General features: G+C 31.7%; 2 protein-coding genes across 2 annotated transcripts; one reads left to right on the forward strand and one right to left on the reverse strand.

Moving 5' to 3' along the window:
- The first annotated feature begins 2,786 nt into the window (after positions 1–2,786).
- On the forward strand, positions 2,787–7,984 carry LOC104104541 (protein NRT1/ PTR FAMILY 3.1). The gene is made up of 4 exons (XM_009612650.4): positions 2,787–2,944; positions 3,061–3,278; positions 4,498–5,057; positions 6,887–7,984. Exons 1-4 carry the CDS (start codon positions 2,869–2,871, stop codon positions 7,770–7,772), a joined length of 1,740 nt encoding a protein of 579 aa, XP_009610945.1. The 5' UTR covers positions 2,787–2,868; the 3' UTR covers positions 7,773–7,984.
- A 10,627-nt stretch (positions 7,985–18,611) lies between these two features.
- LOC138900389 (protein NEGATIVE REGULATOR OF RESISTANCE-like) lies at positions 18,612–18,977 on the reverse strand. The gene has a single exon (XM_070187128.1). It carries the CDS (start codon positions 18,975–18,977, stop codon positions 18,612–18,614), a length of 366 nt encoding a protein of 121 aa, XP_070043229.1.
- Between the last annotated feature and the right edge of the window lie 307 nt (positions 18,978–19,284).

Below are 19,284 nucleotides of genomic sequence, written 5' to 3' on the forward strand. Positions count from 1 at the left end.
ATCGACAAATATATAAATTATATATAATTTCATGTACAATATAAATATAATTATGTATAATCTGTGTATAATGATTAAAAAAGTAAACATTGAATCTGGCCGGCTATTTATGTAACAAATATCCATATTGACCTATTTTTTCTCAATATCTGTCCGAATTTTAGTTACTACGTTTGATATGCTTTCTATACTGTAAAATCATTTGCGAGAGAGATAGAGTCAATGCTCTCTTAATGCTCTAATTAATCTTATCATGTTTCATAATGATTGTTTTGACGACGATTTTTGGAAAGTTACAGTAATTACCTTCTTTCACTTCATCAAGGTTTTGATATATGCAACATATCCTAATGCAAGTAGCAGTGGCTGATTTTACGGTTCAAACTCGTGACATATAGATAACACGGATACAACTTGACCGTTCTTCCAAGGCTCCCCTTCGTAAAAAAAAAAAATTTTTACAAAGAAGAAGAAACAATCTCTTGGCAAGTCCTAGAAAAAATTCGTAGGAAAAAATGCATGCTTCAAATAGTGTGTAAAGAACACTTAAGAAAAATGATGAGAGAAGATTTAGACCACTAACTTCTATTTGCGCATGGTTAATCGAATGTGATTTTTTGTTTTAGTTTTGCTCTTTTTTGCCACCCGTGATAGTGATATTGGAAAAATAGCAAAACATATGAGAAACACTAAGAAAAAGAAAATAGTAGTAGTACAAAAAATTTTGTGGGAAAGCTGTGGCGTGAGATAAAATGGTAAAAACCAGAGCAAGTGGAGAGAAGCATACATATCTGTCTTGACTTTGTTTGTCACATTCGAATCCTCTACGATTCTCCTCTCCTAAGTTTCATTTATTACTTCCTTTATTCTTTTTAATCATCGGGTATCCAAAACATACTAATCCGATTAATCATTATTATTTCTTCGTATTTAACCATTCCGTGTTCAGAACATATTGACTCGCGTTGCATAGAGTTCTATAAGCGTAAATGCTTCCTAACTATCAAAAAATATTTCATTCTAACATTTTTATTCGAGATCTTTGATTAAGGGTGAAGGAATTTCACATATCATATCATTAAATATATATGCTTTAAAATTTCCATCTTCCATGTTTCTTTTCTTTTTCGCTTATTCTTCCAAATAATTTAACTTCTTGTACTAGCAGTATATTATTTTTTTACACCATTAGATTAGGATGAACTATAGAAAAATGGATCTTTTTAACATATAAATGTAATTCGATAATATAAATTATAACATAAGTAATATGTTATAACAAGTTAGAATATATTATTGATAATGTTAAAATTACTTATACCGTCATAGTGCATAAGTTCAATCGTTTTGCCAAAAATGTTGTCTTATAAACAGTTTGTGCTGTTTTGACCTGCATTCCAGATTAACCCCCTGCTCCTTGCACCAAATTGGGAAAACGATAAATTGATAAATGGTAATAATAATAATAATAATAATAATAATAATAATAATAACAATAATAACAACAACAATAATAATAATAATAATAATAATAATAATAATAATAATAATAATAATAATAATAATAATAATAATAATAATAATAATAATAATAATAATAGAAGCTGGCACTTAACATCTGTCCTGCTAATTACCTTCCCCCAATAATACGAACTAGAAAGTGTGAAGTAAAAAGACTAATTAACTTGTACATGTATGTCCATATCGCAACTGCACAACTAGTCGAACACAAATTTTTACGTCACAAGATTTTTAAAATCAACAAATATGATCTTGCATGCCCAATTGGTCAAATTTTATGATTGGATGTATAATTAATACAAAATTAACTGTTTCATCTGTATTATTTTTATGACATTTGCCCCGTTTAATTTGTTTAAAAAAATAAAAAGAAGATACCTTTTCTATTTGGAAACTCTTTAATATTAAACATCTTATTTTACGTTTATTGACATACCATTAACCACTATATACTCATAGAAATAGTATAGTATATTTAAAACTACAAGTTCAACGAGTACTTTTTGTATATGAACAAAGTCTCTACATATAAGGTGAAGTGACACTCTTAATTAATAGTACGAGACCTTTTGAAAAAATCGTGTGCGCTTAGTCCAAAGCGGATCGTATCACACTATGTTAAGAGTATCGTTCATTGATTTAGCCTAACAATTGTTATCTAAGCCAATGGTTCGTCGAGACGAGGATGGAGATGACACCATGGCATTGTGATGATGGAGGCCCGACTTAGTGCCTTTGCCTACTAGCTGATTTACTGTCGTCATCCGTAGCTTGGAAACACACGCGCGCGCAAACGAAAAAAGAAGCATATGGGCTCCAGTGGCCATAAATACTTGAATGATAGGGTGACACATAATGAATCTCCAGATAAGCCCAAGGATCATGGTAATGAGTGACGTGAAATTCTTAGTTCGAGGGGAAGATTGTTAGGACTGTGAATAAAATCTCAAATTGAAAATTGATAAGAAAAAGAAACTGCATATGAGGTGTAGTGATACTCTTAATGGTAAGCTCGGCCAAAGCCAACAGTACACAATGTTAAGATTATCTTTATGCTTGTTAATTAGCTCACACCTCGTTCCTCTTTAAACTCTATGTCCCGTCTATATATAAGATGAAATAAGACGGTATGCTTTAGTTTAAAAAAAAAACACATCATAAGTCATCATCAAGAGTATCTAAAATATTAATTTCAAGATACGGGTTTAGGTCATAATGTTATTTTTGAAACTGAACAAACTATATGGTGACATAAAATATACCTACTTACCTAGCTTAAGCTCTGTCATATCCTATAAATAGTGGACTCTGGAGATCATTTAGAGCACAACACATGAACTAACAAAAATGGAAGTAATGAAGAAGAAAGAAAACACCTCTAGAAAAATGAAGGGTGGAATGATTACCATGCCCTTCATATTTGGTTAGTTCTTTCTTTTTTCCAACTTATATATTAATGTTTTGAATCTTGAAACTATATATTTTGTATATTTTCTTGAATACTAAGGTGAAACTTGTGTTTTTTTCTTTTTTTTGCAGCAAATGAGATATGTGAGAAGTTGGCAGTGGTGGGATTTGGTGCAAATATGATAATATACTTGACAAATGAGCTCCATCTTCCATTGACTAAAGCAGCTAATACTCTTACAAACTTTGGTGGCACTGCAAGTTTGACTCCATTACTTGGAGCTTTCATTGCTGATACCTTTGCAGGAAGGTTTTGGACCATAACAATTGCTTCTATCATCTACCAAATCGTAAGATTCTCATCCTCTTTCGAATTTAACTTATATACACCGACAGTAATGCTCATAACCGATAGTTTTTCGGCAGTTTTATCCCTCGATAAAACGAGTGGATTTAGTAGTGTTAAACGATAATTAAAGGTAAATCATACATTCATAATAAGTGGATCAGTAACATGAGAAAAATAATAGGATACATGTTACAACACATTATACTGCACTGGTAGTAATTCTTCTTAACGCTATTAGTGTATATAAGTTAAATTTTTTTCGAGTTAAATTTTTTTCGCTTTGAGGTTAGATGTTATAGTTGATATGCTAGCTCATTACAGAAAAAATTAGAATTATCTACGAACTTCGCCGCTAATCTATTGTTAAATCGCTCGTAGCTAACATAATTTTTTGATAATATATCGCTAATCCGTCGCTAAATAAGATTAGTAACGAATTTTTCTATTTAACTACAGAATTTATCCGTAGCTAATTCCCGTTTGTTTTAGTTCTGTTTGATGCTTCCTAGACATTTATTCAGCAAAACTTAAATTTGGTGAAAATGGGTTGTGCTTTTCACTACTTTCTTGGGAGATAGACATATATACTTCCTTCTCCATGACACATGTATTAAATGGCTGATATTCTTGGATAAGGCTGCAGAGGATAAGATATATAAGGTGAAAATAAATTTTGATAGGCAAAACCTTTAGTTTGGGATTTGAATATACAATGAATATATTATAACTATGATTATCATGTGAACTTTAGTACTGGAAAACCAAGTACAGTTGGAAATAATCATTTATGAAATATCACTAATAAAGTGTAAACTGTTTTATTAGCCCTATAGTACTGGAATTTGCAAGTAAACAATTAACTTCTGTTCATCTCTTATCAAACCCAAATTAACACTATAGAATTTAATTTATCTGCACTGACAGTGTAAAAAGTAACAATACAATTAGTTATTTTAGTATGTTGTAACAGGTAACTTGTCTAATTTTTCAGATTGCTAATCTCACTTTTTATGAAAAACATGTAACTATCGTTTAAGTAACCTGATAGCATAAAAGTTTGTTTACACTGCCGTCATATAGAAGTTACATTACTCATTAATATACCATGTACACACTACGCTCCCAGACCCCACTTGTGGGATTTGGCTGTTATTGTTGTTGTTTATTTACTTCTTTTGCCTTTTTGATTGATTTTCGTGTTCTTTTGATATTTTATTCAGGGTATGATCATTTTAACAGTATCAGCAATACTTCCTCAACTAAGGCCACCTTCTTGCAAAGGTGATGAATTTTGCCAAGAAGCAAATTCTGGCCAACTAGCCATTCTCTATATATCATTACTCCTAACAGCATTTGGATCAGGAGGAATTAGGCCTTGTGTTGTAGCATTTGGAGCAGAACAATTTGATGAAACTGATCCAAATCAGAAAACACAAACATGGAAATTCTTCAATTGGTATTATTTCAGTATGGGATTTTCCATGCTAATAGCTGTGACAGTAATTGTTTATATCCAAGATAATATTGGATGGGGTATAGGATTTGGAGTCCCAACTATTGCTATGCTTATTTCAATTATTGTTTTCATATTTGGATACCCTTTATATAGAAACTTGGATCCTGCTGGTAGTCCTTTTACTAGGCTATTGCAAGTTTGTGTTGCTGCTTACAAGAAAAGAAAATTGGACATGGTTTCTGATCCTAGTTTCTTGTACCAAAATGAAGAGCTTGATTCTGCTATTTCTACTGCTGGCAAGCTTGTTCACACTAAGCAAATGAAGTAAGTCATTTTCTTTTTCCCGAGTTTAAGTTCTGTGCACTAACCGTCACTACTATATATGTTTTAAAACCATTAGGTAAAATTGGCTTTACAACAATAGGTAGTTCATATCTAAGCCTTATAATAGTAACCGGAAACATAGAGAGGAAACCTACTATAACTAGTTAAATTTTACTTATAGTAATAATCATTTACACTATCGATGTATATAACCTATTCTTTGTGTTTTTTACTTTAACTTTTTTAAGCTGGCAGTGTACACCTAAACAATAACTACATATAGTGTTCATAACAAGTGAACTAGTTACCTAAAGAATAAATCAGGTAACCTACATGTTAGTTTACACTATTATTAGTGTACATATGTTAATTCTTTTTTTCCCCTAGCAAATGCATCACATGTTTGTTTGCACTTATATGCTTTCTTTTAAACAACAACAAATCCATCTTTTTGGTTTTTGAATTTAACTTCTATAAATTGACAGTGTACACCTAAAGAATTGCTACATGTAACAGTTAGTTTACACTATTAATCTAATTAAAAAGGGCAGCTCCTTACATAAGGCATTCCCACGTTCACCCAGGGTCCAAGAAAGGGTCGCATCCCAAGGACGTGACGTAGACAGTCTAACATAATGCAAGTATTAGTAGCTGTTTCCACGGCCTGGACCCGTGATTTGCACCAATATGGTTTCTTTTAACTTGCAAAAAATAATGGAATTAAGAATTCTTTACTGATACAAGTACACATGATGTGAGGTGAAAACTTAGTGATTGGCTAATTTCCTTCAAAATATGGCAAAGACTTTTTTATTTATCTCAAGAATCCAATTAACCAATAACTGAAGATGAAACAAAATGTCCCTTTCTGTAATCTGAAGAACACTGAGTGGAAAGACCACAGTCATGACATGGACAGAATGATAAACCAAATATCAACCATTTAATGTGTGGCCAAAAACATTATGTGAAGCATTGCACGTTTCTGTTTCTGAATTATTCATAATAATTTCTGTTTGTCTGTCCTGTTGTCCTTTTTTTTCAAGATTCATTGAATTATTTTTTAACAATTTCCCATTTAGCTTAAATTTCTTTTCTTGGCTTGACAATAATGCTATGCAAGATCAGTCCTGAGGCTAATAGAAACCAGAAAACAAGTTGATAAATACTGCCAATTTCTTTTTTGGAAGTGTACTATCAAATTTCTCAAATTGTCTACAAAAATATCTAGGTGGTCACAGATTGCTATTAAACTACTGGAAATTTTCAATTCATGTGACTAGTGACTTTTTTAAGCTGTAAAAAAATACAGATCCAAGCTTAGTAAGTTAAAATATAATTGGAGTTATTTATAGCCAAGGTAAAGAGTCTAGTCAAAGTTGGATGTCTCTTAAGTTGTCCCAATGTAATAATTTACGTGCATTATTTTGACGTACGAAGGGAAGTCTTGGAACAATAGTAAAGTTGTCTCCGTGTAACTTATAGGTTACTGGTGTAAGTCGTGGAATCAGCCACTAATGCTTGCATTAGGTTAGGCTGTCTATACATCTCACCTCTTTGGGTGCGGCTCTTCCCGGACCCTACGTGAACGCAGAATGCCTTTTACACCGGACTGCCCTTTTTATTTTTATTTTGATGTAGACTTGATCAAGAAAGACAACATGCTAATGTCATGAGAAATATGCCAAGAACCAATATTAGCATTTGATTGGACTATTTGGAAGGGGAAATTCTCATATGCATGCATTATTATTATGATCTTTGAATTATGTGACTGTCTCGTCTGAAAGTTTAACCCGTTAGCTAATTATATTCTGTCTGGATTTCAGATTCTTGGACAGAGCAGCAATAGTGACAGAGGAAGACAATCGAAAATCTCCGAATCTATGGAGGCTAAACACAGTTCATCGCGTAGAAGAGCTAAAATCGATCATAAGAATGGGACCAATATGGGCATCTGGAATAATTCTAATCACAGCATATGCTCAACAACACACATTCTCAGTTCAACAGGCAAAAACAATGGACAGACACTTAATAAATTCCTTCGAAATCCCAGCTGCATCAATGACAGTCTTCACATTAACAGCAATGTTATGCACCATTTGCTTCTATGACCGCGTATTTGTGCCTATAGCACGTAAATTCACTGGTCTAGAACGAGGCATATCGTTTCTTAGCAGAATGGCTATTGGGTTCTCTATTTCAGTTCTAGCCACATTAGTAGCTGGATTTATAGAAGTTAAACGAAAAGAAGCAGCCTTAACTCATGGACTGATCGATAAAGGTAAGGCGATTGTTCCCATTTCAGTATTTTGGCTTGTGCCTCAGTATTGTTTACATGGTGTGGCTGAGGCATTTATGTCAATTGGACATCTTGAATTTTTCTATGATCAAGCACCAGAGAGTATGAGAAGTACAGCTACTGCATTATTTTGGACATCAATTTCAGCTGGGAATTATTTGAGTACACTTTTGGTTTCATTAGTGCATAAATTTACTTCAGGATCTGGAGGATCAAATTGGTTACCTGATAATAATTTGAATAAGGGAAAATTAGAGTATTTTTATTGGTTAATCACAATTCTACAAGTGGTTAACTTGATTTACTATCTGTTTTGTGCAAAATTCTATACTTTTAAGCCTATTCAGGTACACAAGACAGAAGATTTGGACTCTAAAAAAGATAGTATTGAACTTGTAAACAATGTTTAGTTTGTATTAGCATCTTGATTTAGAAGGTTTTTGTAACTATGGCCTGTGTTTATGTCCTATTATGTAGTAATAATTTTATGTTAGTAGGAAAGAAAAGAATGGTATATATAGTTATAGTAGATAAAGGAGAAAGTTTTTGAGAAATATTTTTAATTGTATTGCTCCATATTAAGTATCAAGCAATCCATTAATGGATTTAGATTTTGGTTTCATACTTTTTGCAGTTTACTCTTTTGAAAAATGTATACTATTTTGCTACTAAATGAATGAGGGGTTCATAGTAGGAGGTCAAATTTCTTAATTGTTTGACTTGACGATGCAAATAGTAATCACGTTATATAAGATGGATAGAGGGAGTGATATAATGAAAAAACTTATTCATATTTGGTGTTTATACCAATTCAATAAATACATATATTTTTATTATTAAATATTAATTAATTTTTACTCATTTTCACCTCAATTTATCATTTAAACTTTTCATCATATTGTATGGATGTCATTTTATTATGTTATATAAAATAGAGTAGAAGGAATATAAGATGGCCTGGTTATTATCCATAGTGGCAACGACCTGTTGTTCCCCTTGTTTTTCATAGTTGGTCTATTTCTTTCACATTTTTTTTTTTTGGAAAACCTACATTGTATAGCCATTTCCAAAAATAATAATCAAAAAAATATAACTTTTTTTTGGAAAACCTACATTGTATAGCCATTTCCAAAAATAATAATCAAAAAAATATAACTTTTTATATTTATTTAAGTATAATATAAATATTTTATACATAATCAGTGTATACATTATATATAGGGAAAGTTACATGATATACCCATTTCTAGAACTCACTTTCATGGTATACCTAAGTTTTAAAATTACATCATATATCCCAAAAATATTACACGATATACCTCCATATATTCTAAAATATATCACGATATTCTACTTTGGAATACAATCCAAACCTAACTTACCATAATAGTCTAATTTAGAATACAATATTCTAACTAAACAGGCCATAATATTTTAATTTGGAATATAATATTCAAATTAATGATACTACAATATTCCAATTGAAAATTCAAACATAGCTTACCATAATATTCTAATGAAGAATACAATATACAAACTAAACATACCATAATATTCTAAGAAAACATACTACATTATTCTAATTTGGAATACAATATTCAAACCAAATATATTACAATATAGCTTACCATAATATTCTAATGAAGAATACAATATCCAAACTAAACATACCATAATATTCTAATAAAACATACTACAGTAATCTAATTTGGAATACAATATTCAAACTAAATATATTACAATATAACTTACCATAATATTCTAATGAAGAATACAATATCCAAACTAAACATACCATAATATTCTAATAAAACATACTACAGTATTCTAATTTAGAATATAATATTAAAATCAAAATATATTACAATATTTTAATTTGAAATACAGTATCCGAACCCAACATACTACAACATTAGAATTTGGAATATAGTATCCAAAGCAAATATGTCATAATTGTTTTAAACATGCTACAGTATTCTAATTTGAAATACAATTTCAAATTAAATATATCACAATATTCTAATTTGGAATATACAGTATTATATTTTAGAATAAAGTAGGTATACATGGTAAAATAATTTTATAAAGTAGGTATATAGAGTAAAATAAATATTTTAATTGTACATGGTGTTAACTAATATTTTCAATGGGCATACCACGTAGATTCCCCTTATATATATTTGGAAATTTTACACAAATAGCTGTTCAGATTCATTGTTTATTTTTACTAACCAGTATACATAGATTATACGTTGATTATATACATATTCTATATGAATTATACATAATATATATCCGCTAGCTATTTTTAGTTTAAGCTACTTGATGGACGGCTATTTGAATTAATTTTTTTATATATTTAGCTAGCGAATATAATTATTTTTGGCGGAGTAGTCAAACATAAAACTTTCTTGTTTTTTGTTTTGGGCCCTGCAATTCTCGCTGGATTATGTTCATTCTCGAAACGGACAACAATTACAGTACTGGCCCATTTACATACATTTTGGGCCTTAACCAGCTTTTGCTTCGCACTTGGGAATTGGATCTTCTCCCCTTCCACCCATTTAGAATTAACCTAAATAGAAACTCACTAACCCTTTTAAACTAAAAATAGACGGTGTGTGTATAATATATGTGTAATTTATGTATAATTATTATATATCGGTTAGAAAAATAAACAGTGGATCCGATCTACTATTCGTAATGAGGATCCCTACCTTTTACCACCCAAATATACACCCCCCCCCCCCTTTCTCTGTGGGGTTTGTTTCATAAACAGGTGAATTTTTTTCCAAACCATATAGTATTAGAAAAAGATTTTTAGCTTTAGTAAAAATTGAGAAACTACCCCTTATATGATTTTTTAATTTTTTATGTGCCTTTTTATAAAACGTTTCACACTGGAGTTTTTATGGAACCAAATGACTTCCACGGATTTGGTGGAATTTCATATCAAGAGGTTCCGTTTAGATTTGGACAAATTTTGATATTTTAAAACAATATTTGCTCATGTTTGATAAAAAATAAAAATAAAAACAATATTTGCTCATTTTTTTTATAAGCAAACGTTCTTAAATTTCCTCCTTTTTTGTTGTTACTAGTCCATAGGGTATTAATTACAATAGTGACTCCCATAGATTCTTTTACCACAATTTTACTAAAATATCTAAGTCTAACTTTTGGATTCATTACATTTTGGACTTTACTAGTGAATCGATAGCCACCAAATTTTGACTTTAAACTCTCGTATTTAGGAGGAATTGCATTTCAACCATAAAGAATGGGAGTGTTTTAATCAATTCAAGAGGGGAATAGAAGAAACTAACATTTTTTTCTATCTTTGCATAATGCAATCAAACCTCTTTATAAGAATCTCGTATGTTTTGAATATTTTTTTATATTATAGCGAAGTGATATTATAGAAAGCATATATTATAACATAACATAAAAATTAGTTCGAGAAAAACTTAACTTTTATAAGGATGATGTTATAGATAGCAAAGGAGAACCATTCTAAACCACTGTTATTTCAACTTGAATAATCAAATTGTACTAAGTGCTCTTGCATGACTCAGTTATAAATACATTTTTTTATAATTCAAAATCAGACATTTAACTCCTTGATATAACGACTAATGAAATCCGGCAAAAATATTAAAATTTACAGTATTTTAAGAAAATAAGGGGGAGGGGTTTTAAAACTCATGAGTTGTATTCGTTACCAATAACATTAATTAAAAGAGTTGAATATAATCAAATGACAGATTGAAATAGAAATAAATAATTATTACTATATAATAAATTTTAAAAAAGGTAAATAATCAGTTTTTTGTCACCCGTTTAAAGGTTTTTATTTACAATTAATTAAAGAAGATGAGCCGTTTTGGGAAGATGCTTATTTTAAAATAATTAGACAAGATGCAAATTACAACGCAACTCGATGCATAAGAGATATTATTATTATTATTATTAGCAACATCTTTTTTCATCTTTTTTTGTATGCATGTTATTTTCTTTATATACCCCTAATTATCATCATCAAGAAGGTTATTTATTAATTTATTTTTATTATATATAAAAAAGAAACTGGTAAAAAACAAAAAAAAGTTACAAAATTAATCCTCTTGCACTCTTAGCGTAAATCCCTAGCGGTTGCTTGGATTGAGGGACGAAATATTTAAATGCTTGTGCAAACATTATATGAAAATTTATGTGTTATTTTATACAAGACAGAATAGAAAATAAGAATACGAGAAATAAGAGGAAACTTTCACTGATATACGTAAATGTCCTAAAAATATGCAATTTCTACCTGACAATGCTGGTCTGGTAATTATTATTTACTGCACAAATAATTTTGTACAGCTAAAATGTCAATCAAACGAGCCCACATGGGTTCAGCAGTCGCTGTAGCAATAACTTCGGAGAAAAATCAACTACTTGAAATTTCCAATTATATCTCTGCACAGAAACTTTCATGACAATAAGTATTCGGCGGAACTCAATAATTTTGGTATAAATTATGTATGTGTATTAAAAAATTCATTGAATTAGACACAAATTAATTATTTAGAACTTATTAGCTTAGAATAACTATTCTGAACTCATAAACTTTAAATTTTGACTCCACCTTTGAGTATGCAATGGACTCCGCAGAAGAAGTACTTGTTCTGTTTTCTTCTTTAATTTCTTTTACTAGAGGATGAGCGAAGATTTTAATTTGAGAGAAATTTTCAGAAACTACTATTGATTAGTGGCTATTAACTTGATATATCTACTATTTACTTAATTACTTCCTATAACTATCTTTTTACTTGTTATAGAATGTATTCGATGTATTCAAGTTACTGTATTCATGAATACAGTAGCAAAACTCGACGGAAAACAGGAAAGTCCAGCTAACATAGATTGTATTCATATGTATTCGCGAGTTGTATTCGTGAATACTGTAACGGAAATCTGCGAAAAAAAGGTCTCTCCGGCTGTTTAAAAACGGTAAGTGAATCAATTAACGTGACAGACTACTAATATAACTCAACAAACTCAATTATACTTATTACAGTGACTTTTGACTGTTGTATTTAGATGTATTTTATTTCATTCAATAATTTTTTAAAATACATTAGTTGTTCTAGTTTTAGTTATGTATTCCAACTAAGTGTTTTCATCTGTATTATCAAGCCAATAGTATTCTGTTGTATATATTTGTTGTTGAACCTGCAAATACATGTTCCGGTTAAGTGATTTGCAAATCAAAAGACGGCCCTTCGAAATTGAGTGCTTTGGTGAGTACAACTTGGATAACCCTCTTCTGAGTTATTGAATCAGCCATTGGAGATGAAATTTCGAGTTTTCTAGTGAAAGCATAACAATGGTGATTAGTTATAAAAAAAATTAGTAAAGAGAAACAGAAGAAGCATAGTACCAGCGAAAATCTAACAACTTTAACACTTACCACAACTTTTTGAAGCAAAAAAATTGAAAATTGAGAAAGACAATGTGAATATAGAATGGGGAAGAGACTGGCGTTGTGAGAGAGAAAGTGGAGACTGGACAGAGAAATCGTGGAGAGAGAGAGAAGTTGGATACTATATGGTGATCTTGTGAGAGAAAGAACAGAAAGTAGGAGAGAGAAAAATATTATACTACGTATTTAATGGCTTAACGGTAGGAAGTGACCATAAATACATATTCTGTTATAAAAACTAAAAGGTAGCTATAGAAAATAATATTTTAAAAAGGTATTTATTTATAATAAATAAGGTGTAAATCTTTGCTATATGAAGTAAAATTTCCTTAATTATTTTATGCGTTTTGGATTTTAGAATAATAATTTCAAGTGCTAATAATTGTGGTCTAAATTTAATATTTTTATATATTTAATAGTAAAAACTTTAACACAAATATATTATTTGAGAAAAATCTACTGAGTTTTGATGAATTTGTAACCGGACTTCTAGCTTCGCCCCGATGATGATCCATGATTAGGAGAAGATCCAATTTTGTTAGTAATAATATTTAGTGCTGCAACTTGATACAATATTTCATTAGCCATTATAACACAATGTGAAATAATTAAAAATGGGCGAAAAACAGATTTATTAATCGAAGTACATCAATCCTATTTCCAAGAAATCTGGAATTTTCCTAAAAATAAGTAAACGGGAAAAAAGAAAAATGAAAAAAATATTAAGAGCCCGTTTGGCCAAGCTGATAAAAACTGTTTATTTTAAAAAATATTTTTTTCAAAAGTACTTTTGAAAAAAAAAAATAGTTTGTGTTTGGTTAATTCATTAAAGATAACTTTTTGCAACATTTGGTAAATAAATTATGTTTAGCCAATCTTTTTAAAAAGTATTTTTGTGTGTCAATATACCAAAAGGATAGTACCAAGGTACTATAATTATTTTAAAGAGAAGAATACACTTAAATATTTAACATAAGAGACTTTTATTTTTATTTATTTATTTATTTAAAATATGAAACATAAAGTAAACATACATATTAAAGATTTAAATCAATATAACATATATAATTATATCAAAACATATAATATTATCTAGTATAATTACTTATTGTGATCATTCAGTATGAATCGAAAGTCTATTTCATAAAATACTATATATTGATAATACACCATGAAATAATAAGCAAAGTCACTCACACATGATCATATTTCTCATCATTTCATCTCTAATTCTATCACACAATTGTATACGGGTAAAACCGAGGCTAATGAGCGCCCCAACTTTCCGGTAGGGGAAACGAACCAAAGATGTAACTACAAGGAACCGAAATCGGAGCCAGGAGCCTCTCGTATCAAGGCCCGAACAAAACACTTGTACTCGGAACCATCGAGACCATACCCCCGGATCTGTTTCGCGTTCCAAAACCTCGTAAAGCATTATCAAACGCCCGCGCACGATTAACAAAGGGTCGTGATATTCGCGCCTAATCGGATATCACATCGTGGATCTCGGCTCGTATCGGCAGCAGATCAGTGATTAGCGAAAAAAAAGATTTTTATCGCTTTTAGAATTGTATTTAGGGTAAAACTCTCCTACTATATAAAGGAGAGGTTTATTATTCAACAAACACATTGTAACACTCAAATCAAGACAATATACATTTATTTTCTCTATTCCTAAAAGTCATTCAAAGTCATCAATTTTGCTCATAATTCATCATAAGTGTTTGATTCCAAACCGAAGGCAAGCTAATTGTTAAGCTCATAATCGAGCCCCCAGACTCAATAATACTACTGGTTTGTCTATTTATTCTATCTTTAATTTGCTAATGTAATGTTATTAATCACGTGTATCGAATTAGTCCACATATCCTTAGTAGAAGGCTTGCCTTGCATTTCTAAAGGAATACTAGAATGCCTATCTCATTTCTCAATTTGTGAAGTAATGTCTTCATTAGTATAATAGTTGTATTTCTTATCGGTAAAAGAATGTCGTCGGATGTGTGATGACCCAAAAGGTCATCTTTTTTTAGAACTCAAATCTGCTCTCTTAAGCCTTAAAAATTCTATTTTTACCCTCCTCGATTTGCGTGCGCAGTCCGGACAGGTTTCCGAAAAGCTTTTATGTTGAAAACTAATGAAAATAAGAATTTTTGCCTTAAAAGTTAATTTTAGTTTACTTCGATCAACATTGTTTGGTAAACGGTAATGAATTCGTGTTTTGAAGGTTCCGATCGGTCCGAATCGAATTATGGGATATGGGCGTATGCCCGGAATCGAATTCAGAGGTCCCTAGCTCAAGTTATGTATTTTTTATGAAAATTAATTATTTTTAAGAATTGATTGATGTTTGGCATTGTTAGTACCGAATCCGTATTTCGGTTCCGGAGCCCGGTACAAGTTCATTATGATATTTAAGACCTGTCTGAGAAATTTGGTGAGAAACGGAGTTTATTTGACGTGATTCGGACCTTCGGTTGAGAAAATAGTAATTTTAAAGTGTTCTTGAGAATTTCATTCGATTTGGTACAACATTCGGAGTTCTAGGTGTTATTTTGGCGATTTGATCGTGCGAGCAGGTCCATATGATATTTTTAGACTTGTGTGCATATTTGGTTTGGAACCCCGAGGGCTCGGGTGAGTTTCGGATAGGCTACGGGGTGATTTGCACTTAAAAAATTTCGTATTTTGCTGCACCACGTGTTCTGGCATGTCCTTCTTCGCGTTCGCGAAGGTACTCTCGCGAACGCGAAGAATAAACTGGGCAGCTGAGGATTTCTTCTTCGCGAACGAGAAGTTTTGGTCGCGAACGCAAAGCGATGGGGGCGTTATCCTTCGCGAACGCGATAAGCCCATCGCGAACGTGTAGTGTTAGGCATTGGGGAGGGCGAGTTAGTCGTTCCTTCAACGTGAACGCGAACAATGCCTCGCGAATGCGAAGGCCAAGGGGAAGTAACCATCGCGAACACGAGATGGGTCTCGCGAACGCGTAGGCTTGGCAGCCAGTACCCTTCGCGAACGCGACAGTGCTCTCGTGAACGCGATGAACACTGACGCCCAGCACTTAACAGAATAAAAAAAACGGAATTTTAGTCAAAAAATCATTTTTCTCAAAAACCAAACGGTGAGAGGCGATTTTTCAAGAGCGATTTCTTCCCCAAATTGTTGGTAAGTGATTCTAAACCATTTTTTTTCAATTTACCCATTACATTTCTTGAATTTGCAACCTAAAATCTAGAGTGTTCATGGTAGAATTAGGGGTTAGGGTAAAAACTTGAGATTTCGGGAATTTGTGAATTTAGACCTCAATTTGAGGTTGGATTCCAAAACTAATTACATATTCGGGTTTGGGGGTGAATGGGTAAAAGGATTTTGGTCCGAACCTCGGTTTTGACCAAACGGGCCCGGGGTCGATTTTTCGACTTTTTGGAGAAAAATTTAAAAAATTTAATTTATGCAATATAATTGATTCCTTTAGCAATATTTGATATTATTGAGTTATTTTTTAATAGATACGAGTGATTTGGAGATGAATTCCAAATAAAAAGATGTGATTGAGAATTAAGTGGCCTTCGGAGCGAGGTAAGTGTTGTGTCTAACCCTGACTCGAGGGAATTAGGAACCTTAGATTACTTGTTAAGTGAAATTCATGTGAGCGGCGTATATGTGAGGTGACTAGTACTTATGCGTCGCCAAATTTACATGTTTTTCATGTTACTCATTTTTTCTTATATTGTCTCGTTCCTATGCCTAATTGTGATGTGTTATACTAGTGTTGTTCAATTTATCGTTCTTATCATGTTTACGGATTTTCTGATTGAGTTTTTATTTCAAAGTTGAGATAGATGTTATGGAACCAAATGTTGAGGTAAGGTTTGTACTTATTATTCTACCTCCCTGTTGATATTTAGGTATTGCATTATGATAAGGGAGAGTGTTAATGCACGAAGGGTGATGCCGTGCCATATTATGAGTGTTAATGCACGAAGGGTGATGTCGAGCCATATTGTTAGTGTTAATACACGAAGGACGATGATGTGCCATATTATGAGTGTTAATGCACGAAGGGTGATGTCATGCCATATTGTGAGTGTTAATGCACGAAGGGTGATGTCGTGCCATGATATGAGAGTAAAAGCACGAAGGGTGATGTCGCGCCGTTCTATAAATCTTATGGTAAGATTGAGAGTAAAAGCACAAAGGGTGATGTCGTGCATTTTTCTTTACTGTATTCACTATTCCTGTTGATTCATGGTATATTGACTGCTCCGGTGATCATTCTGTTGTAGTTCTTTATCTTATATTCCCCTTAGTATATTTTCCCTCCCGACATTTCCTGTTTAGTTCTTCATTTCTGTTATTTGCATATACACTGTTAAATTGCACATGTTGATTTGTAGGTGCCTTGCCTTAGCCTCATCACTACTTCGTCGAGGTTAGGCTCGACACTTACCAGTACATGAGGTCGGTTGTACTGATACTGCACTCTGCACTATCTGTGCAGATTTTGATACCGGCTCAGGTTGATCGAGATTTGCTACTGGTCCACTGTCCGGAGACTCAAGGTAGATCTGTCGGCGTTCACAGACCTTGAAGTCCCCATCTATCTTTTATGTCCTACTGTTTTCTTTCATTCAGACAATTGTATTTCTTTCAGACTATTACTTGTGGTAAATTCTAGAATGCTCGTGAATTGTGACTCCAGATCCGGGTGGTAGTAATTAATATAGTTTATGATATTCCGCACTTATTATATTTTATCTTAGTTAATTATTGTTATTTACTGAATTGAAATAAGAAATTGGTTTAACGATTTTTCTAACGTTGGCTTGCCTAGCAAGTGAAATGTTATGCGTCATCACGGTCCCGTCGGTGGGACATTTCGGGTTGTGACAGGATGAAATTATGCATAGCTATAGTAGTTGTAACAAGATGAATTTGAGTGTCAGACTTGAAATATGGCATTGAACATAAAATATAAATAATTTTAAATATATAAAAAATTATTATTTTCGTAAAAATAATAGTTAAGTATATTTAAATTCAATAAGAGTAACTAATTATCAACAACACCTAATGCATAATTTAATTTTTTAAAAATCTAAATTAAAAAAGAAACTAATTATTATCTAACCAACTAACTTTGTCCTAAATTATCAAATGACCTATTGTGAGACTGTCACTTAGCTTAATGTGGAGGATTTTTTTTCTTCTTTTAATAGTATATAGATTACGTGATGCAAATGTAAATTTATTTTCTACTCCTATTTGTAGCAATTTTTCTCAAATTAGATATGATAAATATTATAAAGTCAAGAATTAATAGCCTATAGTAGAAGAAATTACAAATGATTACTTGTGGTAAGAGAATTAATATAGATAATTTTCTTTAGCGTGAAAAAAAGAAAAGATCATTTGGAAGTTAAAAGACATTACACAAAGAAAACATCAAAAATAAAAAAAAGTCGAAAAAGAATTTGCAAAGTTACAATATATTCATATGTATATAGAAATAAAATAGAAACCAGAAATAAAAAAGAAAAGGAAAAGTAAAATTAGTACTAACTACTAAGTAATAATTTGAAAAATATAAATTTATGGCGAGCATAGTATTATCTTTAATAAATTAAATTTTTTTTAGAATTTTATGCTTACTCTCAAAAGCAGCCAAAAGTATTTCTCCGTATTAGAGAAACAACGTAAATTTGTTAAAAAGTAATTTTTTTTTCTAATGAAAAGCATAATTTTGACCGCTAAGAAGCTTGGCCAAACAAGTTCTAAGTCAATCGGCTTCTGACTTTGGATCTATAACCGGGTCAATGTTAAGATCCAAACCCGCATTATCCTCAACTTTTTCTTCCTCCTCCTTAACGCCGACAACCTCTTTAAAATCTTCCGTCCGCAAAGCCAAATTCCACGGCGTCGCCACCGTCAGCTTTCTGCTAGCACCACCTCTGTCGGCGTTACCCTTCTCGAAATATTTCACCGCCACACGTATTCTCCTCAGTATAGCATAGAACTCCTCCACTTCATCGTCCTCCACCGCCTCCGCTGCCGCCGTGCTCTTTCCGTCATTTTTCTCCGTTTTTATTTGCTTTTTTACTTCAATTTCTCCGTCGTGTAAACATTTCCTCTTTTGAACCTCCATATTGTTGAGCTCAATCTTGATTTTCCGGCGAAGGTAATAAAATTAGGAGAAAAAAGAAAGGGGGAGAAATGAGAGTGCAATTTCTGATTTTTGGAATTGGTTTACGTGGCAGTTATATAATTGAGAATTTTGTACAAGTGGTCAAAAGTGTCAACGCTGATGATGTAATTTTAATGTCGTAAGCATAGTGATTTGTGCCAATTTGCCAACGAATGTTACGTAAGAGTATTAAATTATATTTTCTTGTACTATTATTTTAAGGAAATAAAGGCATATCTGGCAAAAAAACTAAAATAATAAAATAATA

The sequence above is a fragment of the Nicotiana tomentosiformis genome, chromosome 10 (genome assembly GCF_000390325.3).
Source record: "Nicotiana tomentosiformis chromosome 10, ASM39032v3, whole genome shotgun sequence".
Taxonomy (NCBI): domain Eukaryota; kingdom Viridiplantae; phylum Streptophyta; class Magnoliopsida; order Solanales; family Solanaceae; genus Nicotiana; species Nicotiana tomentosiformis.

Bases quoted from the DNA above. Each gene is read 5' to 3' on its own strand.
- LOC138900389 (XM_070187128.1), bottom strand. From the start codon at position 18,977: ATGGAGGTTCAAAAGAGGAAATGTTTACACGACGGAGAAATTGAAGTA.
- LOC104104541 (XM_009612650.4), top strand. From the start codon at position 2,869: ATGGAAGTAATGAAGAAGAAAGAAAACACCTCTAGAAAAATGAAGGGT. The intron at 2,945-3,060 runs GTTAGTTCTTTC...TTTTTTTTGCAG, and splicing joins TACCATGCCCTTCATATTTG to CAAATGAGATATGTGAGAAG. The intron at 5,058-6,886 runs GTAAGTCATTTT...TCTGGATTTCAG, and splicing joins GTTCACACTAAGCAAATGAA to ATTCTTGGACAGAGCAGCAA.